Source organism: Drosophila subpulchrella, chromosome 3R (genome assembly GCF_014743375.2).
Source record: "Drosophila subpulchrella strain 33 F10 #4 breed RU33 chromosome 3R, RU_Dsub_v1.1 Primary Assembly, whole genome shotgun sequence".
Lineage (NCBI taxonomy): Eukaryota > Metazoa > Arthropoda > Insecta > Diptera > Drosophilidae > Drosophila > Drosophila subpulchrella.
Window position 1 is genome coordinate 2,111,728 of NC_050609.1, and position 15,620 is coordinate 2,127,347.

At 46.2% G+C, this 15,620-nt stretch overlaps 7 protein-coding genes across 8 annotated transcripts; 2 read left to right on the plus strand and 5 right to left on the minus strand.

Annotated features, from left to right (window-relative positions):
• Positions 1-5: 5 nt before the first annotated feature.
• On the minus strand, positions 6-1,573 carry LOC119547839 (elongin-B). The gene is made up of 4 exons (XM_037854872.1): positions 1,160-1,573; positions 863-956; positions 629-773; positions 6-505 (listed from the first exon to the last, which is right to left on the minus strand). The coding sequence occupies exons 1-4, from the start codon at positions 1,160-1,162 to the stop codon at positions 391-393; spliced, it is 357 nt and encodes a 118-aa protein (XP_037710800.1). The 5' UTR covers positions 1,163-1,573; the 3' UTR covers positions 6-390.
• A 326-nt stretch (positions 1,574-1,899) lies between these two features.
• On the plus strand, positions 1,900-2,600 carry LOC119547850 (signal recognition particle 14 kDa protein). Its single transcript, XM_037854884.1, has 4 exons — positions 1,900-2,037; positions 2,094-2,166; positions 2,236-2,336; positions 2,392-2,600. The coding sequence occupies exons 1-4, from the start codon at positions 2,014-2,016 to the stop codon at positions 2,521-2,523; spliced, it is 330 nt and encodes a 109-aa protein (XP_037710812.1). The 5' UTR covers positions 1,900-2,013; the 3' UTR covers positions 2,524-2,600.
• An 11-nt stretch (positions 2,601-2,611) lies between these two features.
• LOC119547831 lies at positions 2,612-3,396 on the minus strand. Its single transcript, XM_037854862.1, has 3 exons — positions 3,249-3,396; positions 2,938-3,196; positions 2,612-2,882 (listed from the first exon to the last, which is right to left on the minus strand). Exons 1-3 carry the CDS (start codon positions 3,315-3,317, stop codon positions 2,632-2,634), a joined length of 579 nt encoding a protein of 192 aa, XP_037710790.1. The 5' UTR covers positions 3,318-3,396; the 3' UTR covers positions 2,612-2,631.
• A 212-nt stretch (positions 3,397-3,608) lies between these two features.
• Positions 3,609-7,846, minus strand: LOC119547763 (probable transcription-associated protein 1). The gene is made up of 7 exons (XM_037854775.1): positions 7,469-7,846; positions 7,213-7,364; positions 5,308-6,175; positions 5,130-5,249; positions 4,844-5,008; positions 4,669-4,777; positions 3,609-4,610 (listed from the first exon to the last, which is right to left on the minus strand). Exons 1-7 carry the CDS (start codon positions 7,515-7,517, stop codon positions 4,370-4,372), a joined length of 1,704 nt encoding a protein of 567 aa, XP_037710703.1. The 5' UTR covers positions 7,518-7,846; the 3' UTR covers positions 3,609-4,369.
• Positions 7,847-8,295: 449 nt separating this feature from the next.
• Positions 8,296-10,662, minus strand: LOC119547884 (septin-2). Its single transcript, XM_037854925.1, has 2 exons — positions 10,430-10,662; positions 8,296-9,624 (listed from the first exon to the last, which is right to left on the minus strand). Exons 1-2 carry the CDS (start codon positions 10,575-10,577, stop codon positions 8,513-8,515), a joined length of 1,260 nt encoding a protein of 419 aa, XP_037710853.1. The 5' UTR covers positions 10,578-10,662; the 3' UTR covers positions 8,296-8,512.
• A 301-nt stretch (positions 10,663-10,963) lies between these two features.
• Positions 10,964-13,280, plus strand: LOC119560105 (signal recognition particle subunit SRP72). Its single transcript, XM_037873455.1, has 4 exons — positions 10,964-11,183; positions 11,247-12,283; positions 12,351-13,033; positions 13,094-13,280. The coding sequence occupies exons 1-4, from the start codon at positions 11,072-11,074 to the stop codon at positions 13,221-13,223; spliced, it is 1,962 nt and encodes a 653-aa protein (XP_037729383.1). The 5' UTR covers positions 10,964-11,071; the 3' UTR covers positions 13,224-13,280.
• A 145-nt stretch (positions 13,281-13,425) lies between these two features.
• Positions 13,426-15,138, minus strand: LOC119560114 (tRNA pseudouridine synthase A). 2 transcript variants are annotated; one of them, XM_037873474.1, is made up of 4 exons: positions 15,002-15,138; positions 14,452-14,937; positions 14,115-14,391; positions 13,426-14,058 (listed from the first exon to the last, which is right to left on the minus strand). In XM_037873474.1, the coding sequence occupies exons 2-4, from the start codon at positions 14,879-14,881 to the stop codon at positions 13,536-13,538; spliced, it is 1,230 nt and encodes a 409-aa protein (XP_037729402.1). In that variant the 5' UTR covers positions 14,882-14,937; positions 15,002-15,138; the 3' UTR covers positions 13,426-13,535. The 2 variants fall into 2 exon arrangements, with proteins under 2 accessions (XP_037729402.1, XP_037729394.1); XM_037873466.1 differs by having other exon boundaries at positions 14,998-15,135.
• Positions 15,139-15,620: the final 482 nt, after the last annotated feature.

Sequence of the window (15,620 nt, forward strand, 5' to 3'; positions counted from 1 at the left end):
GGAGGTTAGGGTAAAATTAAAGCCGAATATTATAAATCCCATTCCAAAGTACAATTTTGTATCGGAACCATAGTGAATTGTTCCTTGCTATAAACAACGAAAAATGCATATTTAGCTATTGCGGCTGCGGGCTGCAGCTGTTGTTGCTTTTCTGACCAGGCAGGGAGGTTGCAATCGCAGGCAGATCTCCCTCTTCCGTCCGGATTTTCGTACATTTCGTATGCGGGGGACAAGCGAGCGACAGTAGTTAAGTGTCTCAGGATTTAGCGGATTTAGTTTGTCTCGTTTTGCTGCTTTTTCTGCTGTTGCTTTTGATGATGTTATTGCTGCTGCTGTTTGTTGTTCTCGTAGGGGGTGATTGACTGACTGACTGCTGCTGCTGCTGCTGCTTTATGCAACCTGCTCCTGTCCGTTCGAGGCCTCTTGGTTTTTCATCACTTCGGGTAAGTCTGGTGGTGCCGAGTAGGGTGTCATGTCCAGTGTCTCAAAGTCGCCTAACTCGTTCCTAAAAAAGAGTTAAAGAGAATTTAATACTGGCCAGCTGTAAGCGCCGTTGTAAGCGGTACACGTGCCGCTCGCCCGCCTTGTCCGCTAGATAACCCGCACCCGGCTTATCAGCGACTCTCACCTGAATGTCAAACCCAGCTGCGCCGGAGCCTGCGCCTTGGCCGTGGACACCGTCACGCCGTAGTCCTGCAACGTGCTCTCATCGTCCATGACGTCGTTGTCCTGATTGTATAACCGCTGATCCACGGGCTGCACCTTCAGTATGCCTACGATCGAAGGAGAAGAATGGTTTGATGGTCAGTCATGGAGTTACCCAATAATGTTGGCTCTATAAATAGATGCCCAAGACACTCACCCTCGATCATTCGCTTCAGCTCGGCCACCGTTGTGTTCTCCTTGGCGTCCGTGAAGATGGTGGTCTTCTGCCGCCTGATCATGAGGAACACGTCCTGGAAGAAAAGAGTGGGGTAAGGCAATGGTTTCGTTTCGGTCAAAGTTCAGTAGCGCTTTTTCAGTGTGTCATGCTTTTGGGGATGACAATCACAAAGGCGGTCTGTGCATGAATATGCGGGAATATCACTGGCACTGGGACTTTTCGATGCACTGCATTCTGGCTATGCACTGCGCTGGACTGACCATCACCACCACTCACCATGTTGCGGAGTTTGTGGCGCTGGCTGGTGCTGCGGCGGTGGCTGCTCGGATGTGGGTTAACCAGGTGGCTATGGCTAGCGATGTGCGTTCGGCAACTGACGGCGTGGGCGGCGCTTCCTTTGGCGGTTGCGGGCGTTCGTTTCGATCGGCTGGAGTTTTCCTGCTTCTGCTTCGCTTGCACCACCGCTGCTGGGCGCTTCTTTTTTCTCTCTATCCCGCTCGACCGGAGTTGGGGGCGGGCGCGGGTGGGCGTGGCGTGCGGTTCGCGGTACGGCGTGCGTGCGTGTGTCTCTGTGTTTGTGCAACAGCTTCCTTGGTTGCCCCGCACTTGTAGGTTTTCGTAGTTTTACGATTTTTTCTGGCCTTTTTCCCTTTGCTGCTGCTTTCTCAACCAATTAGAGCTGTCAAACCATCGATGCCACAATCGATAGTATCGATCAGGGGTGGACTTCATCACGACTAAACTATCGATCACATTTTTATTCAAAAAATACTTGATCTTGACATTTATAAATTGATAACAAAAATTAGTTAGCTTAAACTTAAATATTTTATTTTAGAGTTGATTAAAATCATAAATAAAATGTTTTATTACATTTCTGTTACTTAAAATGTGCACACTTATACAAAGCAGTAAGTAATTTTACAAAATGTCTATTATTATTTAGTTAAATAAAAATTATTTAAAATGAAAACATTTATTTTGCTTGTTTTTATAATTTTATAATTATTTTATAGGTAGTTTAATGAAGAGCTTGAGTAGCCCTGGAAACATCACAGAAATGTACTAAAAAATGCCGCGGCAACTGTCAGTGTCACTTTTCTCGTTTCGCCTGTTTTATTTGCCACGAAATGGTTTTGCTAGACAATTCGAACGTAAATAAATGAATAACTTTGTAAATAAGCGGTTAAATAAGCCTGTTTCCTTTCAGTTCATCCTGCGCCTGGAGAAGATCGCCAATGCGGCAAAGAAGGACTCCTCCTTCACGTTGACATTCAAGCGATGTGAGTGGTGCCACCTGAAAAACATGAAAGTTGCGGAGTAACGAATGCTATTTAATTAATATTCCCTAGATGATGGCCACGACAAACCCGTGCCGAGAGCTGGACGACCCCCGCTGCCCAAGCCCGAAACCTACATGTGCCTGATACGAGCCCAGTCCAAATCCCAGAAGGTAACCCCGATCGAGTTCCTCTTTAAAACCTCCTTAAAACCCACTTCTCCGGCAGATTTCCACCGTCGTGCGGCAGGAGGATGTGCCCGCCATGATGGGCATGTACTCGCAGTTCATGAAGAGCAAGATGGACGGCCTGAAGCGGGTTAAGAAGGTCAAAAGCAAGGCCAAGGCGACAAAGGGTTAAACGGGGAGTAGGTCTTAGATAGATTTTATTTGACTGTTAGCAGGTCTCTTGTTTTAAATGCATCATTTTGTACTGTACATTTGCTGGCTTTTACTTTCTGCATTCATCTTAAATCTGCCGCAGATCGAGCAGCCACTTGGGCAGTTTCCCCTGCCGCAACCCATAGATGAACTTCGGTTTTATCAGGTGCACCAGACTGTAGAGATCCTCGTTCAGATCGGTTTCGCTCAGGAGATCTTCGTCTATGTAAATAACATCAATACCCTGACCGAGGCCACTGTGAAACGATCCATGGGCCTTGGGCAAAAAGTCCAAGTAGCCGGACAGGCGGTCCACAATCAAATATCTTGCCTGGCCATCTACAAATATAAATGGCTGGAGAACAGAAGTAAAAGACCAACAGGGAATACCTACTATCTATGTAGAACAGGCGTGACTCCAAGCCATTTTCGTTCTTTCCCGCTGGTATCAACGTGATAGTGATCTCGGTTCCATTGTACACTATTTGAGTGGGTTCATTTGGCTTGAGGGTTTTGGATGTGCACTTCTCTGGAAAGCTGGAAATAAATAGCCGTAGGATTTCCTGCTCAGATCCTACAACATATTTGCACAACTTTTGGGGAAGTACGGGATCGTTGAAGGCGGCTGTTGATAAGAGCAAGGCTCCACTGTGCTGGAATGCCAAATGGTTGTGATAGGATTCTATTATAGTTTATATTTCGTACCTCATCGAATATGCCATACTTTTTCCCTCTCTGAAGAATTAAAGGCTGCCCAATGTCATTTAAAAACATTATTAATTATAATCCGCCAAGTGTTTTGGAAATCTCGCTTTTCTTTGGTGTTACCAATGCGTACTACTAAGAAAATCCCAAGTCACAGAAAAACCATACTTCATTTTTAAAGATTAGAATTATACCGCAAAATTCCAAAAAAAATTTTAAATTTGATAGGTATCCAAAAGTTTTTTGAAATATTTTGGAATTGAAAAATAATTGAAGTACAAGTCCCGAAAAAGGCATACTTCAATACTATGTAGACCCATTCTTCTCCCGTCTCCACAAAACATAAAACAAGTTTTTAGCTTTATAAGTATATGGGTTTTCTTTAAACTTTTCGTTTTAGTTAAACGTACATACTGTTTGTTCTATATCTATCACAATGAATATTTGTGTCGCGTGTGTTTTAGTGTGAGATGCGCTTGTCTTTGTCAGAGAATTTGGATCACGATACAATGGAAACAATCGAATTGACTTATGCTAGCATTTAACTCTTCACAAACAACTCACGCATAAGTTAAGTGTAAATTTAACCACATTTCTTTTTGCTTTTAGAACAAAGACAGTCTTTAACAATATCCGAAGGGATCTGCAGTTGCGTTCCCGAACCCTGCTGCACACCCGATATTGCGATTTGAATGGTTGCTTGTTACTCGACATTTGGCCATTGATGAGCAAGTGTGTGCGTAATGTTGGATAGAGATGATTGCAATGGGTAACATAGGCGGATATAAAGTATATGGAAACGTAAAAAAGATTCTATCATCTCTATTCATGTACAAGTGGGGTAACCCATAAGTGCCGGTGTACAACAAGAAAATGACTAAAGCACATGAGTGTGCACATACAAATAATAACAAATAACTATCACACCTGATCCCCATTTCGAGTCCGATCAAAATTTGTGGAAACTGACTTGAATTTTAAACCAAAATTCACAGATCAATTACGATTTAAACAAATTTGAAGGGAGCTGGGAACAGATCTTCATAACTTAGGCGCCGAAATTAAATTAAATTGAATAATTTGCATAGGTTAACCACGTTCCAACCGAACCGCTCGAGGATCTAGTTGAAAGTGTTGTAGCGCAGGTTACTATCTACATCGCCCACATTGCCTCCAAAGCCCGGACTGGGCGGCTGATCCTGGTCCGCCATGAGATCTGCGCTGGACTGCGAGTGACGCCGCTGACCCGGCCACGTCCAGACATCGCGAATGCTATCGATTAAGCGCTGCGGGAATGTCTTGTACTCCATGTCCACCGACTGAGTATCGCCGAAGTTAAAGTCGGCCACCTCAACATTGAAGCTGTTGAAGGGAGCAGATTGTAGGGAGTTTTTCACATAGTTAAACAGCCAATTCTCACCGATTTCCCCGCTGTATATAATAGGCCACGCCGAAAACGACTAGAATTACGGCCACCAATGTGCATGTCACGGGCACAACCACGACAGAAAGTTGAGACTGACGCTGGGCTGCAAGGTAAAATAAAATAAATGGCATATAATCATATAGAATACTTAGACTTGAGTGCAACCCACCTTCATACATGTTTATGGTGACCTGATTTAGGGTTTGGGAGACCTTATTGCGTATAAAGAACAGAATGGTCTTGCTTTCACCGAAGTAACGCTTGAACTCATAAGAACAATTCTCGATTGGGTCATACCGAATACAAGTCTCATTTCCCGTGGAGTTGTAAGGAGCTGCAAGGAAAAAGCACGTTACAGAACTAAGTAAGATGGAACAAAAATGTGTATGGACTTTGCTAAAAACCATATTAAGGTATATATTTGATGAGACTGAAGGCTTGCAATGCGTACTAACCTGTGTAAACCTTAGTGCATAGCTCAAACGGCGGCGATCCCTTGCAGTTCACATTCAGCTTAAGCATTTCCCAGTGTTGCAGCCAATTCTTGCCCGTGGTGCCGAAACTGGTGATGGGATCTGAAGGGGATTTAAATTTGTAAATCAGATCAGAAATACAAATTAAGCAAGCCCATACCCTTGGACACAATGCGTGTCTGGAAGTAGCCGTATATCTGATTCGGATCCTGGGCCACGTACTTTTTGTTCACGCAATCGAAAGGCGGCTGATTGCCGGGGACCAATATGAGCTTGGATAGCCTTCTTACTCCCAGCGGATTGACAAGCGCCACGGACACATTGCCAGCGGAGTCCTTCTGCTGCTTAAGGGCGCTGGTTAGGTTCAGGCCCAACATAGCAGCGTTTGCGTGCATGGCCTGGATTAGATCACGTTTGGCTCGTGCTGGTGGCTTTGGAGTGGTGGTGGAAGTGGTCGTAGTCGCGGGCGTCGTTGTGGTTTTTGGAGTGGTCGTTGTGGCAGGTGTTGTTGAAGTTGTCGTAGTGGCCGGAGTTGTAGTTGTGGTTGTTGTTGTCGTGGTTGTGGTTGTTGTGGTGGTGGTGGTCGTAGTTGAGGGCGTTGGCTCTGGCGGAATCTCCAGCGAAGCCACCACTAAGGCCTCCATATCATAGTATTGCTCAGCTTTCGGATATGAGGCCAGATAGTCCAGGGCACTGGACATGCCAAGATATGTACAGTTTTGAAACCAATACGTCTGAATGTGATAGCCCTTCGCTCGCAGAAATGATAGGTCCGCATCGGAAAGCAATATGCTGTGATTCACCGCCTCCTGCGTGGACACAAACTCATGGGGCCGCGTCACATTGTTCTGAATCAGTTCCAATCTGCCCACCAGCAAGTTGTCCAGCTTGATTTCCTTCTGACCCTTGGCCTCCGTAAACCAGAAGACGACATACTTCTCCACTTCGACCCTAATCACATGCGTGGACGGCTTGTCCTGCGTGTAGACCACGGTCCAATTGCTGGTGGCGTTTTTAGTTTCAATCACCTGCAGGCACAAAGTTGATCGGTTAGTATAATTGGTAGCAGTTTTAAGCCACTCTACATGCAAATTAATCTACAATAGTAACCACCGAACGCCGCTGATATGGCCACGTACCAGGCACAATCGGCAAAACTGTCGCTGAATAGTAATTGTGTAAAATTACCATTCAAATGACGCCATATCAATTGAAGCCACATGGCTGGGATTGAACTGGAAAAGCGGTCGTCGGTTTGCACATCTCAACTCTGGCTTAGGGTTCTAAAAATATATGTGTATACTAAGTAAAACGGCCCTATCGGCCATGAACTGCATTTTATGACGACTTATTAAGAGAATTTTACGCTATCTAAAAGGAAAGTCATATGGTGATGATTATATATTATGAAATGTACCTATATATTTACAGTAACATATATTTTTAAAAGGAATTTTAAGATTATTGTGAAAACAAATTCCTAATTTATTGATGTTTATTCTCATTCGTGTTTGGTTTTTTGATGAACTAATTGAAAGGAGATTCCCGGAATAATAAAATTTCAAAAGCATGAAAAGCACACTTCTTTGGTGAGTCAATCATTGACCAATAAACATATATTTAGACATTTAAACGTAAAATGTATATATAGTTCATGAGAACAAATAAAGACAGTATTTTTGTTAAGTAATATACATATATATATAAACTCTAAGAAGCCCGGATTATTTTTTTTTAACTTGAACAAGATGAATATTTAATGCCCTTACAATGAGGTGAGATAGCTGCCCTGAAACCTGCTTTTCTCAATAAGTGAGCTCAAGAAACTTTGAGATATTTGGGATATTTGCTGATAAGAGATATTTAAATTCTTCGTGTTTGGTTGTACTTTTGGTAGCCAGCTGTCCTAACCAGTTTTATGGGCCAGTTAAACAAACGTAGACCGTAGACCAGCTTGCATTTGTGTTTGCACTCGGAGGCAATTAGTCATGCCAGTGGACTCGGAGCTATCTTTCTTTGTTTCATCACGTTCTGGGGACTGGAAATGGATATGGGGAACCATTACCTCTCTATGGCCAGCACTGTCGGTCCAGGTGAACTTGTAGGATTTTCCATCAGCAGCCGGTTCATCGCCATCGAAGAGCTGGGCGGACACATTGATGGTGGATCCGATGAGGGCCTGGTCGGGAGCGGTGATGATGACGGTGAAACAGGTAACTGAAAAATTGAGGAAGTAAGTTAGTAAGTTTTGGTGTCATACCATAGTTTTTCTGATTTCACCGCCTCCACTGCCATCCATAAGTAATAACCATTATCCATACCTGTCTGCAGAAGAGCGTAGAAAACCAGTGACGACGCTATTGGTGACATGTTCGCCCTGCCGATTGGAATTTCCCGTCCACTCGAAGCTTATTATGGAAAATCACTTGGGAGCTCCCCTGTCGCTAGTCCCCTCCCTTACCATCAAATCGTAATCCAATCCAAGCAACAAACAAAATTTATAACGAAAAAAAAACAAAACACAAAGGGGTGTCTCACTTTTCCCAACAGATACACCCACTTTCACGATCTGTACTCTACGTTGAACACGGTTAATTGCTTTCGTTTCGATTCCGAACTATAGGTCTCTATAGTTCTGTTGAATTTGCTGTGGTGATTCTATTATTGCGTTTTTAATTTGTTCCACAACTTTTTTTTTGCGTACGAATTAGTGTGGTCGGGTGGTGGAAAACGAAATTAGCTAAATATGGTCTCACTACAGCCACCCTACTAAATTATCCCGCCTATTGCAAAATTCAAAATTTAAGCGTAAACTAAAAATAAATACAAATCACAAAACATTTCGGTGATTAATAAAAAATTCCAAACCATTAAAATTTAAGCTAGCGTACAATAACAAAAATATTTAAACTTCAAAATACTAAGGTGATTTTTATAAAAATTCATATCACTAAGGGTTCCAAAAGGTCATTTAAAATGGCTAGTAATGAAGAATAAATTTAATAAAAATCTAACAGAGCAATGTAGTCCTTGATAAAAATGGTTTGAGCTATTATTCATGGCTTCAACATACTCCAGGACATTTAGCCAGAAGAAAATGCAATCACTACTTCAACGATACCTTTAAATTCAAATAAAACTCCCCTAGTTTACCTTGTTAAAATACTAAGTTCGATTTATTCGTTAGTTGTAAATACATAATCATATATGTCTGCGTACATATGCGTGTAGTTGTGTATATGTTAATATTTGAAGTAAACTTAATAGTACAAATGAAAGACAACGAGATGAGAAAGCAATAATTACTTTGGGATTAGCGAACCGCACAGAATTCTCAATACATTGCTCGGCGGCGGCGCCGGATTCTACTTCTTCTTGCTCTTGCCAAGGGTGAGCGTGTGGTGGGCGGTGGCCAACTGCTGCTTGCGCCGCTGGAAGTCGAGGTAATCCTCCTCGAGCGCCTTGCGCGACTCCTCCAGCTTGCGCTTCTCCTCGGCATGGTCCCGCTTTAGCTTCTCGAACTTGGCGTGCAGGTCCTTCTCGCTCTCCTTTAGCTCGGCCTCCTTCTCCTTGACCCGCTGCACGAACATCTGGCGCACCTCCTCCTCCTTGGACTGCAGCTCGGCCAGGTGATTGGAGCGCTTGGCTTCGAATGTCTGCTGGAACGAGATCGGCTTGTTGTCGCTGTCCACATCGCTGAATCCCATCTGCTCCAGTCGCTTCTGCCGATACAGCTCGTAGTGCCGCGTGTGCGTCTTCTCGCGCATGTCCTCCATGTTGGTGCGAATCAGCATCTCGCGCAGCTTTACAAAGTCGCAGTGCGTCTCGTTCTCAACCTGCACCGTACCCCAGGGGTACTGGCGGGCGCGGATGAGCTTGTTGCCCACCTTAATGAACTCCGTGCTGCCGACGACGGCGAAGGGAATGTGTGAGTTCATGCTGGTGTTCGTCTCGGCCACAGTTTCGTCGTCGGTGGGGAACTGATAGATGTGCACTCCATTGGTGTTCAGCTCCTGGATGATCTTCGCCTTGAATCGCTGCAGCTCCACCTTGGAAATGGTGTCCGCCTTGGCGATCACCGGAATGATGTTCACCTTGCTGTCCAGCTTCTTCATGCACACCAGATCCAGCGACTTGAGGCCGTGTCCGGTGGGACAGATGAAGTACAGGCAGATGTGGATGCGGCTGTCATGGCACGTCACCAGCGATCGCTTGATCTTTAGCTCCTCCTGCAGATAGTTCTCGAACTGGGCATCGATGTAGTCCACCACCGCCTTGAACGAGTCGTCCTTGTTGATCTGGTCGCCATAGCCCACTGTGTCACAGATGGTCAGCTTGAGCCGCACATTGCTCTCCTGCAGCTCGTAAGTGTGAGCCTTCAACTTGACGCTGGGCAGGGTATGGGGACTTGGTGTGGACTCGAAGCTGGTGTTGAACAGCGTGTCCATCAGCGTCGACTTACCCAGTCCAGTTTCGCCTGCGGAAAGGAAAGATTTCGTAATGGGGGTCAGATTGGTGTCAGATTTGGGGGGAGTCATCGCCCAAGTGGGCTCAATTGGGCATAGAAGCACTGCGCCATTGGTGTCAGGGTGAAATTGTAGAAAGCGGCGGAGGAAATCGATTGCCGGCCACTTTGCATACTAATCGTGGCCGGCCGTCTGGTTGTTTCAATTGTTTACCCGCATTTCTGTATGTAGGTGATTCACTTTATCTGAGCAATGCACTCCAACATGAGACACTTGAGTACATAGCACGGCAGTGGGGAAATCAATAGCATTTGTTGTAGGGTCTAATAATAGTCTTCATTTGACTTTAATGGGACATGAGCTTGTATTAAGCTACTTTTTCCACCCATTGAGTTTATTTATTTATTTTTGAAGAGAAAGCAAGTAAATAATTAATTACTTATAGAAGTAAAGTGCATTAATATTATGTCTTTATAAACTAAACATAAATCAAACAAAAATCCAGGATATTTGGAATTTGATTTAAGATGTATTCAAATCTTAAGCACCACAATTAGATATTTCTTGGTGGATCAATGTTTCTTGAGACCACTGTACTTTAAGATTTTAGCTGTCCCCATTGGCTTTAAACGTTTCCATTCCACTTGTAATTCAACGGCTTAGAAAGTCAAAGCCATAATTATTTTAAGAATGTTATCAGAAAACATAAATGCTATTTATTTGGCCGCCACTGTTTTTACATGCAAGCAAAACTTCGGTTGATTCACTGTGCCGCATACACACTCACACACGGAAACTGCACCCACATATACACACCTATACACATGACGTTGAAGACGAATCCGTTCTGGACACTCTTGTTGACCAGTTGGTCCGGCAGGCTGTCGAATCCTACATGGCCGGACTGCTTCAGGTTGCGGAGGTGCACCTCCTTCTTGTTGACGAAATCCACTTCGGCGGACATTTTCCAATAGTCCAATCAAGTAATCCAATAATCCGGCACAGATTGGATCAAAAGTATCGCGCAAAGGCGTCGCCAGTAGAGGTGCAGAAACATCGACGGAAACATCGGTGCATCGATGTTTTTTCAAATCTCTAAAATATCGATGTTTAGTTTTAGCTATCGATGTTTCTGGCTATATACCAGCGGCTCAGAAAAGTGTGTTAAGTTAAATACCGTAGAAAAGGGCCATTTAAAATCGTTCAAAATGGTGTAAATATGTTTGTATTGTAGTTAACTTGTTTAAAATTAAATAAATAAAACATAACATATATTTATATTTAAATAATTGCCCCATCAGTCTGGCAACATTCACCTTACCAATGTCACCGATCTGGCAGCCCCGCTTTGCTGATGTGTCTACAACTGTCAAAAGTTGCATGTTAACCAGAAGGCGAAAGTTTAGGTCCGCTTATTAAAGGTATTTTAACACTTAATCCAAGGGCTGAGCAACCAGGATGTCGAAGGACGCCAATCCCAAGGAGGCGCTGATCAAGGCGGCCTACGCCGATGTGCACAAGTTTGGAAATAACCGCGAGTTCGACAAGGCCGTCAAGGCAGTGAATCGCAGTAAGTTTTTGAGACTTGCATAGGACTCACCCATTAGTTGACCCACTTTATGAACTCCCACAGTCCTGGGCGTGGCTCCCGACGATCCCACGGCCCTGCACTGCAAGGTGGTGTGCCTGGTGCAACTGTCCAAGTTCGAGGAGGCCTACAAGTTCATCGAGAAGAACCGCCTGTCCTCGCTGGTCTTCGAGAAGGCCTACTGCGAGTACCGCCTGAACAAGCAGCAGCAGGCGCTGAAGACCATCGACGATGCGGGCCTGCAGCCCCTGCCGCCCAATCTGAAGGAGCTGCGTACCCAGGTCCTGTACCGTTTGGAGCGCTACGATGATTGCCTGGACTCGTACCGCGACATCATCAAGAACACCAGCGACGAGTACGAGGACGAACGCCGTACCAACCTGAGCGCAGTGGCCGCCAACCTGGCCGTGGACCAGGCCAAGGAGGTACCCGAGGTGCCGGAGGACACTTACGAGCAGTACTTCAACAGCGCCTGCATCCAGGCCAACCGGCAGAAGTACGCCGAGGCCGAGCGCAAGTTGCGCACCAGCGAGAAGCTCTGCCGTGAGTTCCTCGAGGAGGAGGGCGCCTCCGAGGAGGAGATCATCGAAGAGGTGGACGTCATCCGCGTCCAGCTGGCCTACGTCCTGCAGCTGCAGGGCAAGATCAAGGAGGCGGGCACCATCTACGCTGACTGTCTGCGTCACAAGCCCAAGGACGCGGCCCTGGTGGCCGTGGCCAGCAACAACTCGGTGGTGATCAACAAGGACCAGAACGTTTTCGACTCCAAGAAGAAGATTCGCGCTGCCCTGGCCGACGCCTGTGAACCGAAGCTCACTTCGCGCCAGAAGCAGGTCATCGCTGTCAACAACTGCCTGCTGGCCCTCTATACCAACGCCGCCGACCAGGTGCAACAGCTCAGTCAGAAGCTGGCCCAAACCTACCCGCAGGTGGAGTTCGAGGCGCTGCTCATCCGCTGCAGCCAGCTGGCCAAGGATCGCAAGCACAAGGAGGCAATCGACCAGCTCCAAAAGTTTGCTGCAGTTCATAAGTCGCATGCATTTATCAGCAAGTTCGCCGTCATCCAACTGCAACTGCTACAGGTAGGGTCTTATATTTATAACGGATTCCGAAGAGGGAAACTTATCCTTATTATCTTTCTCCTCACAGGGCAGCCGCAAGGATGCCATTGAGACCCTGCTCTCTTTGGGCGAGGCCAAGTACAAGCCCGGCATTGTCTCCGCTCTGGTGTCCCTTTACCTCGGCACGGACAACAAGACGGCTGCTTCGGCGCTGCTCAAGTCAGCCGTAGACTGGTACAAGAAGAACAACGTGAGCAGTGGCGATCTGTCGGACATGTGGCGTCAGGCCGCCGAGTTCCATTTGCGCGGCGGCGCTTCCGAAACGGCCGCTAGCTCTCTGGAGGAACTGCTCAAGTTGAACCCCAACGACACCAAGGTTTTGGCCCAGCTTGTCATCGCCTACGCCCAGTTCCAGCCCAAGCGGGCTCTCGAGCTCAGCAGGAAACTTCCCAAGCTGGAGACGCTGACCACGGCTTCCGAAATCGATGCCCTGGAGGCGGCCAACTGGGTGATGTCAGCCAAGGCGGCCAAGAAGTCTGCCAATGCCAAGATCGAACCCTCGCCGAGCACCCCCCTTGAGAAGAAAAAGAACCAGAACCGCAAACGAAAGGGCAAGCTGCCCAAGAACTACAACGCCGAAGTGGGTCCTGACCCTGAGCGGTGGTTGCCCAAGTACGAGCGCACTGGTTTCCGCAAGAAGCGAGGCGGAGCACGCGGCAAGGATGTCATCAAGGGATCCCAGGGCATGGCCTCGGGAGCAGCCGATCAATAGTAAGCTCATTAGGTGGTAAATCGATAAATTGCGTTTCTAATTTTAACTTGTCCTTGCAGCGACATGTCCAACCGCGTCAATCTAACCAAGAACTCCCCCGTCACGCCCGTTTACCAGGAGCCGACCCCCGGACCAAGGCAGCAGCACCGCAAAGGTGGCCACAAAAAGAAGAAGGGAGGCCGCTTCTAGGTTAAAATGCATTTATACTTTTGAACGCCAATTATAAAACCCGCTTTTGCATGTTAACTTATTGTCTACAATCGGAACTTATTAGGCTGGGTTGGTTATTGTGGAGATCAGATTTTAAAAGATAGATGGCTAGGATCCATCTTTTATTTGCAAGTTAAACTTAGTAGCAGTAACATATATAAAGTTATATATTTTCACTCAATTAAACTGATTAAAAAGAAAGATTTCACTTTTATTTTAATACAAATTAAATATTAAAATTCAAATCTTCCAAATGTCTTGCATCCACAAAAATCCACCTATACTAAAAGTTTATTCATCATTGTCATCATCGCCATCCTTACTTTTCTTGCCATCCGTGGGTGGATGAGCGTCATCCTTTCTCGTGTCGTACGAATGATAGTGCAACGTTCCTATCCAGTCGAGCATGTTGCGCTGCTCTGCTTCCGTCTTGTAGATCTGACTAAAGATCTCCCGCTCAATAAACTCCTGGACTTTTGCCTCCTGCGCCTCCCACGTAAGCGGGTTGTGGATGCCGTCCTTGCCGTAGCGATCGTTGTAGCGCTCGTAGTGCACCGTGTCCAGGACGAGGCCCAGTCCAGGGGCCATCGGCAGGTCCAGGCGCTCCTCGGTTAGTGCCCGCTCCAAACTCGTCGTCGTCGTGTTGCCTCGCACAATGGCAATGGCCAGACCCACCATCTTGCGAATCTGATGCAGCATGAAGCTCTGACCCTTAACCTTTAGGGTGACAAACTCTATGCCCTGTGGGCTCTGGAATGGCTCGCTGCACGTGAAGGACATGATAAATCGCTTGGACGAGGGATCCAGGAAGCTCCTAAAAGGGTAGAGAACAGTTAGTTGGAACAAACAAAGGAGTAGTAACACGTTTACTTCTTGCTAGTAAAGTTGTGAAAGTTCTTCGTGCCCTCGTAGAGCTTTAGGGTGTCTTTGACTTTCTCCAGCAGCTCTGGGGAAATGCGGAAGGTATCGTGCAAGTCCTCAACCTTTTCTTCGCAGGATGCAAAGGCCATGGTGGGCAGTGTGTAGGTGTAGGTCCGGGCATTGCACTGATCCTTGGCATTGAAGCCCTTGGTCACACGCTCTACTCCAAAAAGTCGGATCTGTTCCGGAAGGTCGGCATTGAAGGCCTCCAGGTCCAGCTCCTCGGCTAGAGAAAGAGTACGACTAAGCAATTATATGATACCAGCTATGAAATCAACCAACTTACGCAGCTTGACGGAGCACACCTGGCGGGCGGCGGAGACACCCTTGTCGGTGCGGGCGGCCCTCTGGAAGCAGGCGATCTGCACCTGCTCAAAGCTGTCCTCCGTGATCCACTTGTGCTTGAGCATGGCCTTGAAGAGCTCCTCCTCTATGGTCTGCATTCCGGGATTCCGCTGCATCCCGAAGTAGTTGGCCCCGCAGTAGCTTAGCAGGATGGCGCTCTTCTTGCGCTTGATCCGCTCGGCGGGATCGAAGGGCGGCCGCTTCACCCCGCTGGCCGCATCCTTCTCGTCCTGCTCCTTCCAGTCGACCCACTTTTTGCGCTTCAGCGTTCGCTTGATCCGATTGGTCTCCTTCACGCCCTCGTCCTCCAGGCTCTTGGCCTTTTTTCTGGCTTCCTTTTCCAACTCCAGTTTGTCCAGGGCCTCTGACATGGCTGCCGCAAAGGATTTGTGGCGGTTCCAGGGATTACTGAGGGTTTTCAGGCGAACTAGGTGGGCACAAACGCAGATTAGCTTTGGGTTTGGCGGTTAGAGCACTAATAATTAACCTGCCTTGGTGTAGTTGTTTATAAGCCGGCTAAAAAACATTAAATAAACAATTCTGAATTCAAAGTGGATGAATTCCCACACGTGTGTGGATGCTTCTTCTTCTTCTTCTAGCTCTGTTAGCACTCAGCTGTTTTTAAAAGAACGTTAATTATGATTTGACAGGATTTTATTGGAAATTCGTATACTAAGATTTGGTTTATAAACTATATTTTATTACCCACTTTAATTAATAGTTTCTTTCATTTAAGCTTCAATTAATTACTTAAATTATTTTATTTGATAGTGTGACCGCAGCTTGGGCGCCAAAACGTTAACAGTTTTTCTGTTAGGCAACGTAACGTAATGGCTTAACAGAGTAGAGTACGTAATAATGTAAGTTCAAAATTGTTTGTAACTGGCACCAAAACGCACAAGGGCGTGTTTAAAAATTGCTGTAAAATAGTAAATAAATAACAGTAAGTAAAAGTTAAACAGTATTAATTCAAATACTTGAGAAAACAATGAACAAACTCAACGGCAGCCTTGCCATACCTATTTTTAGTGTGACCTCAGGCGCTTACGTCGCCACCGCCGTGTGTAACGGCCCGCGACATACCGACGCACTGGCAACGCCGACATGAAT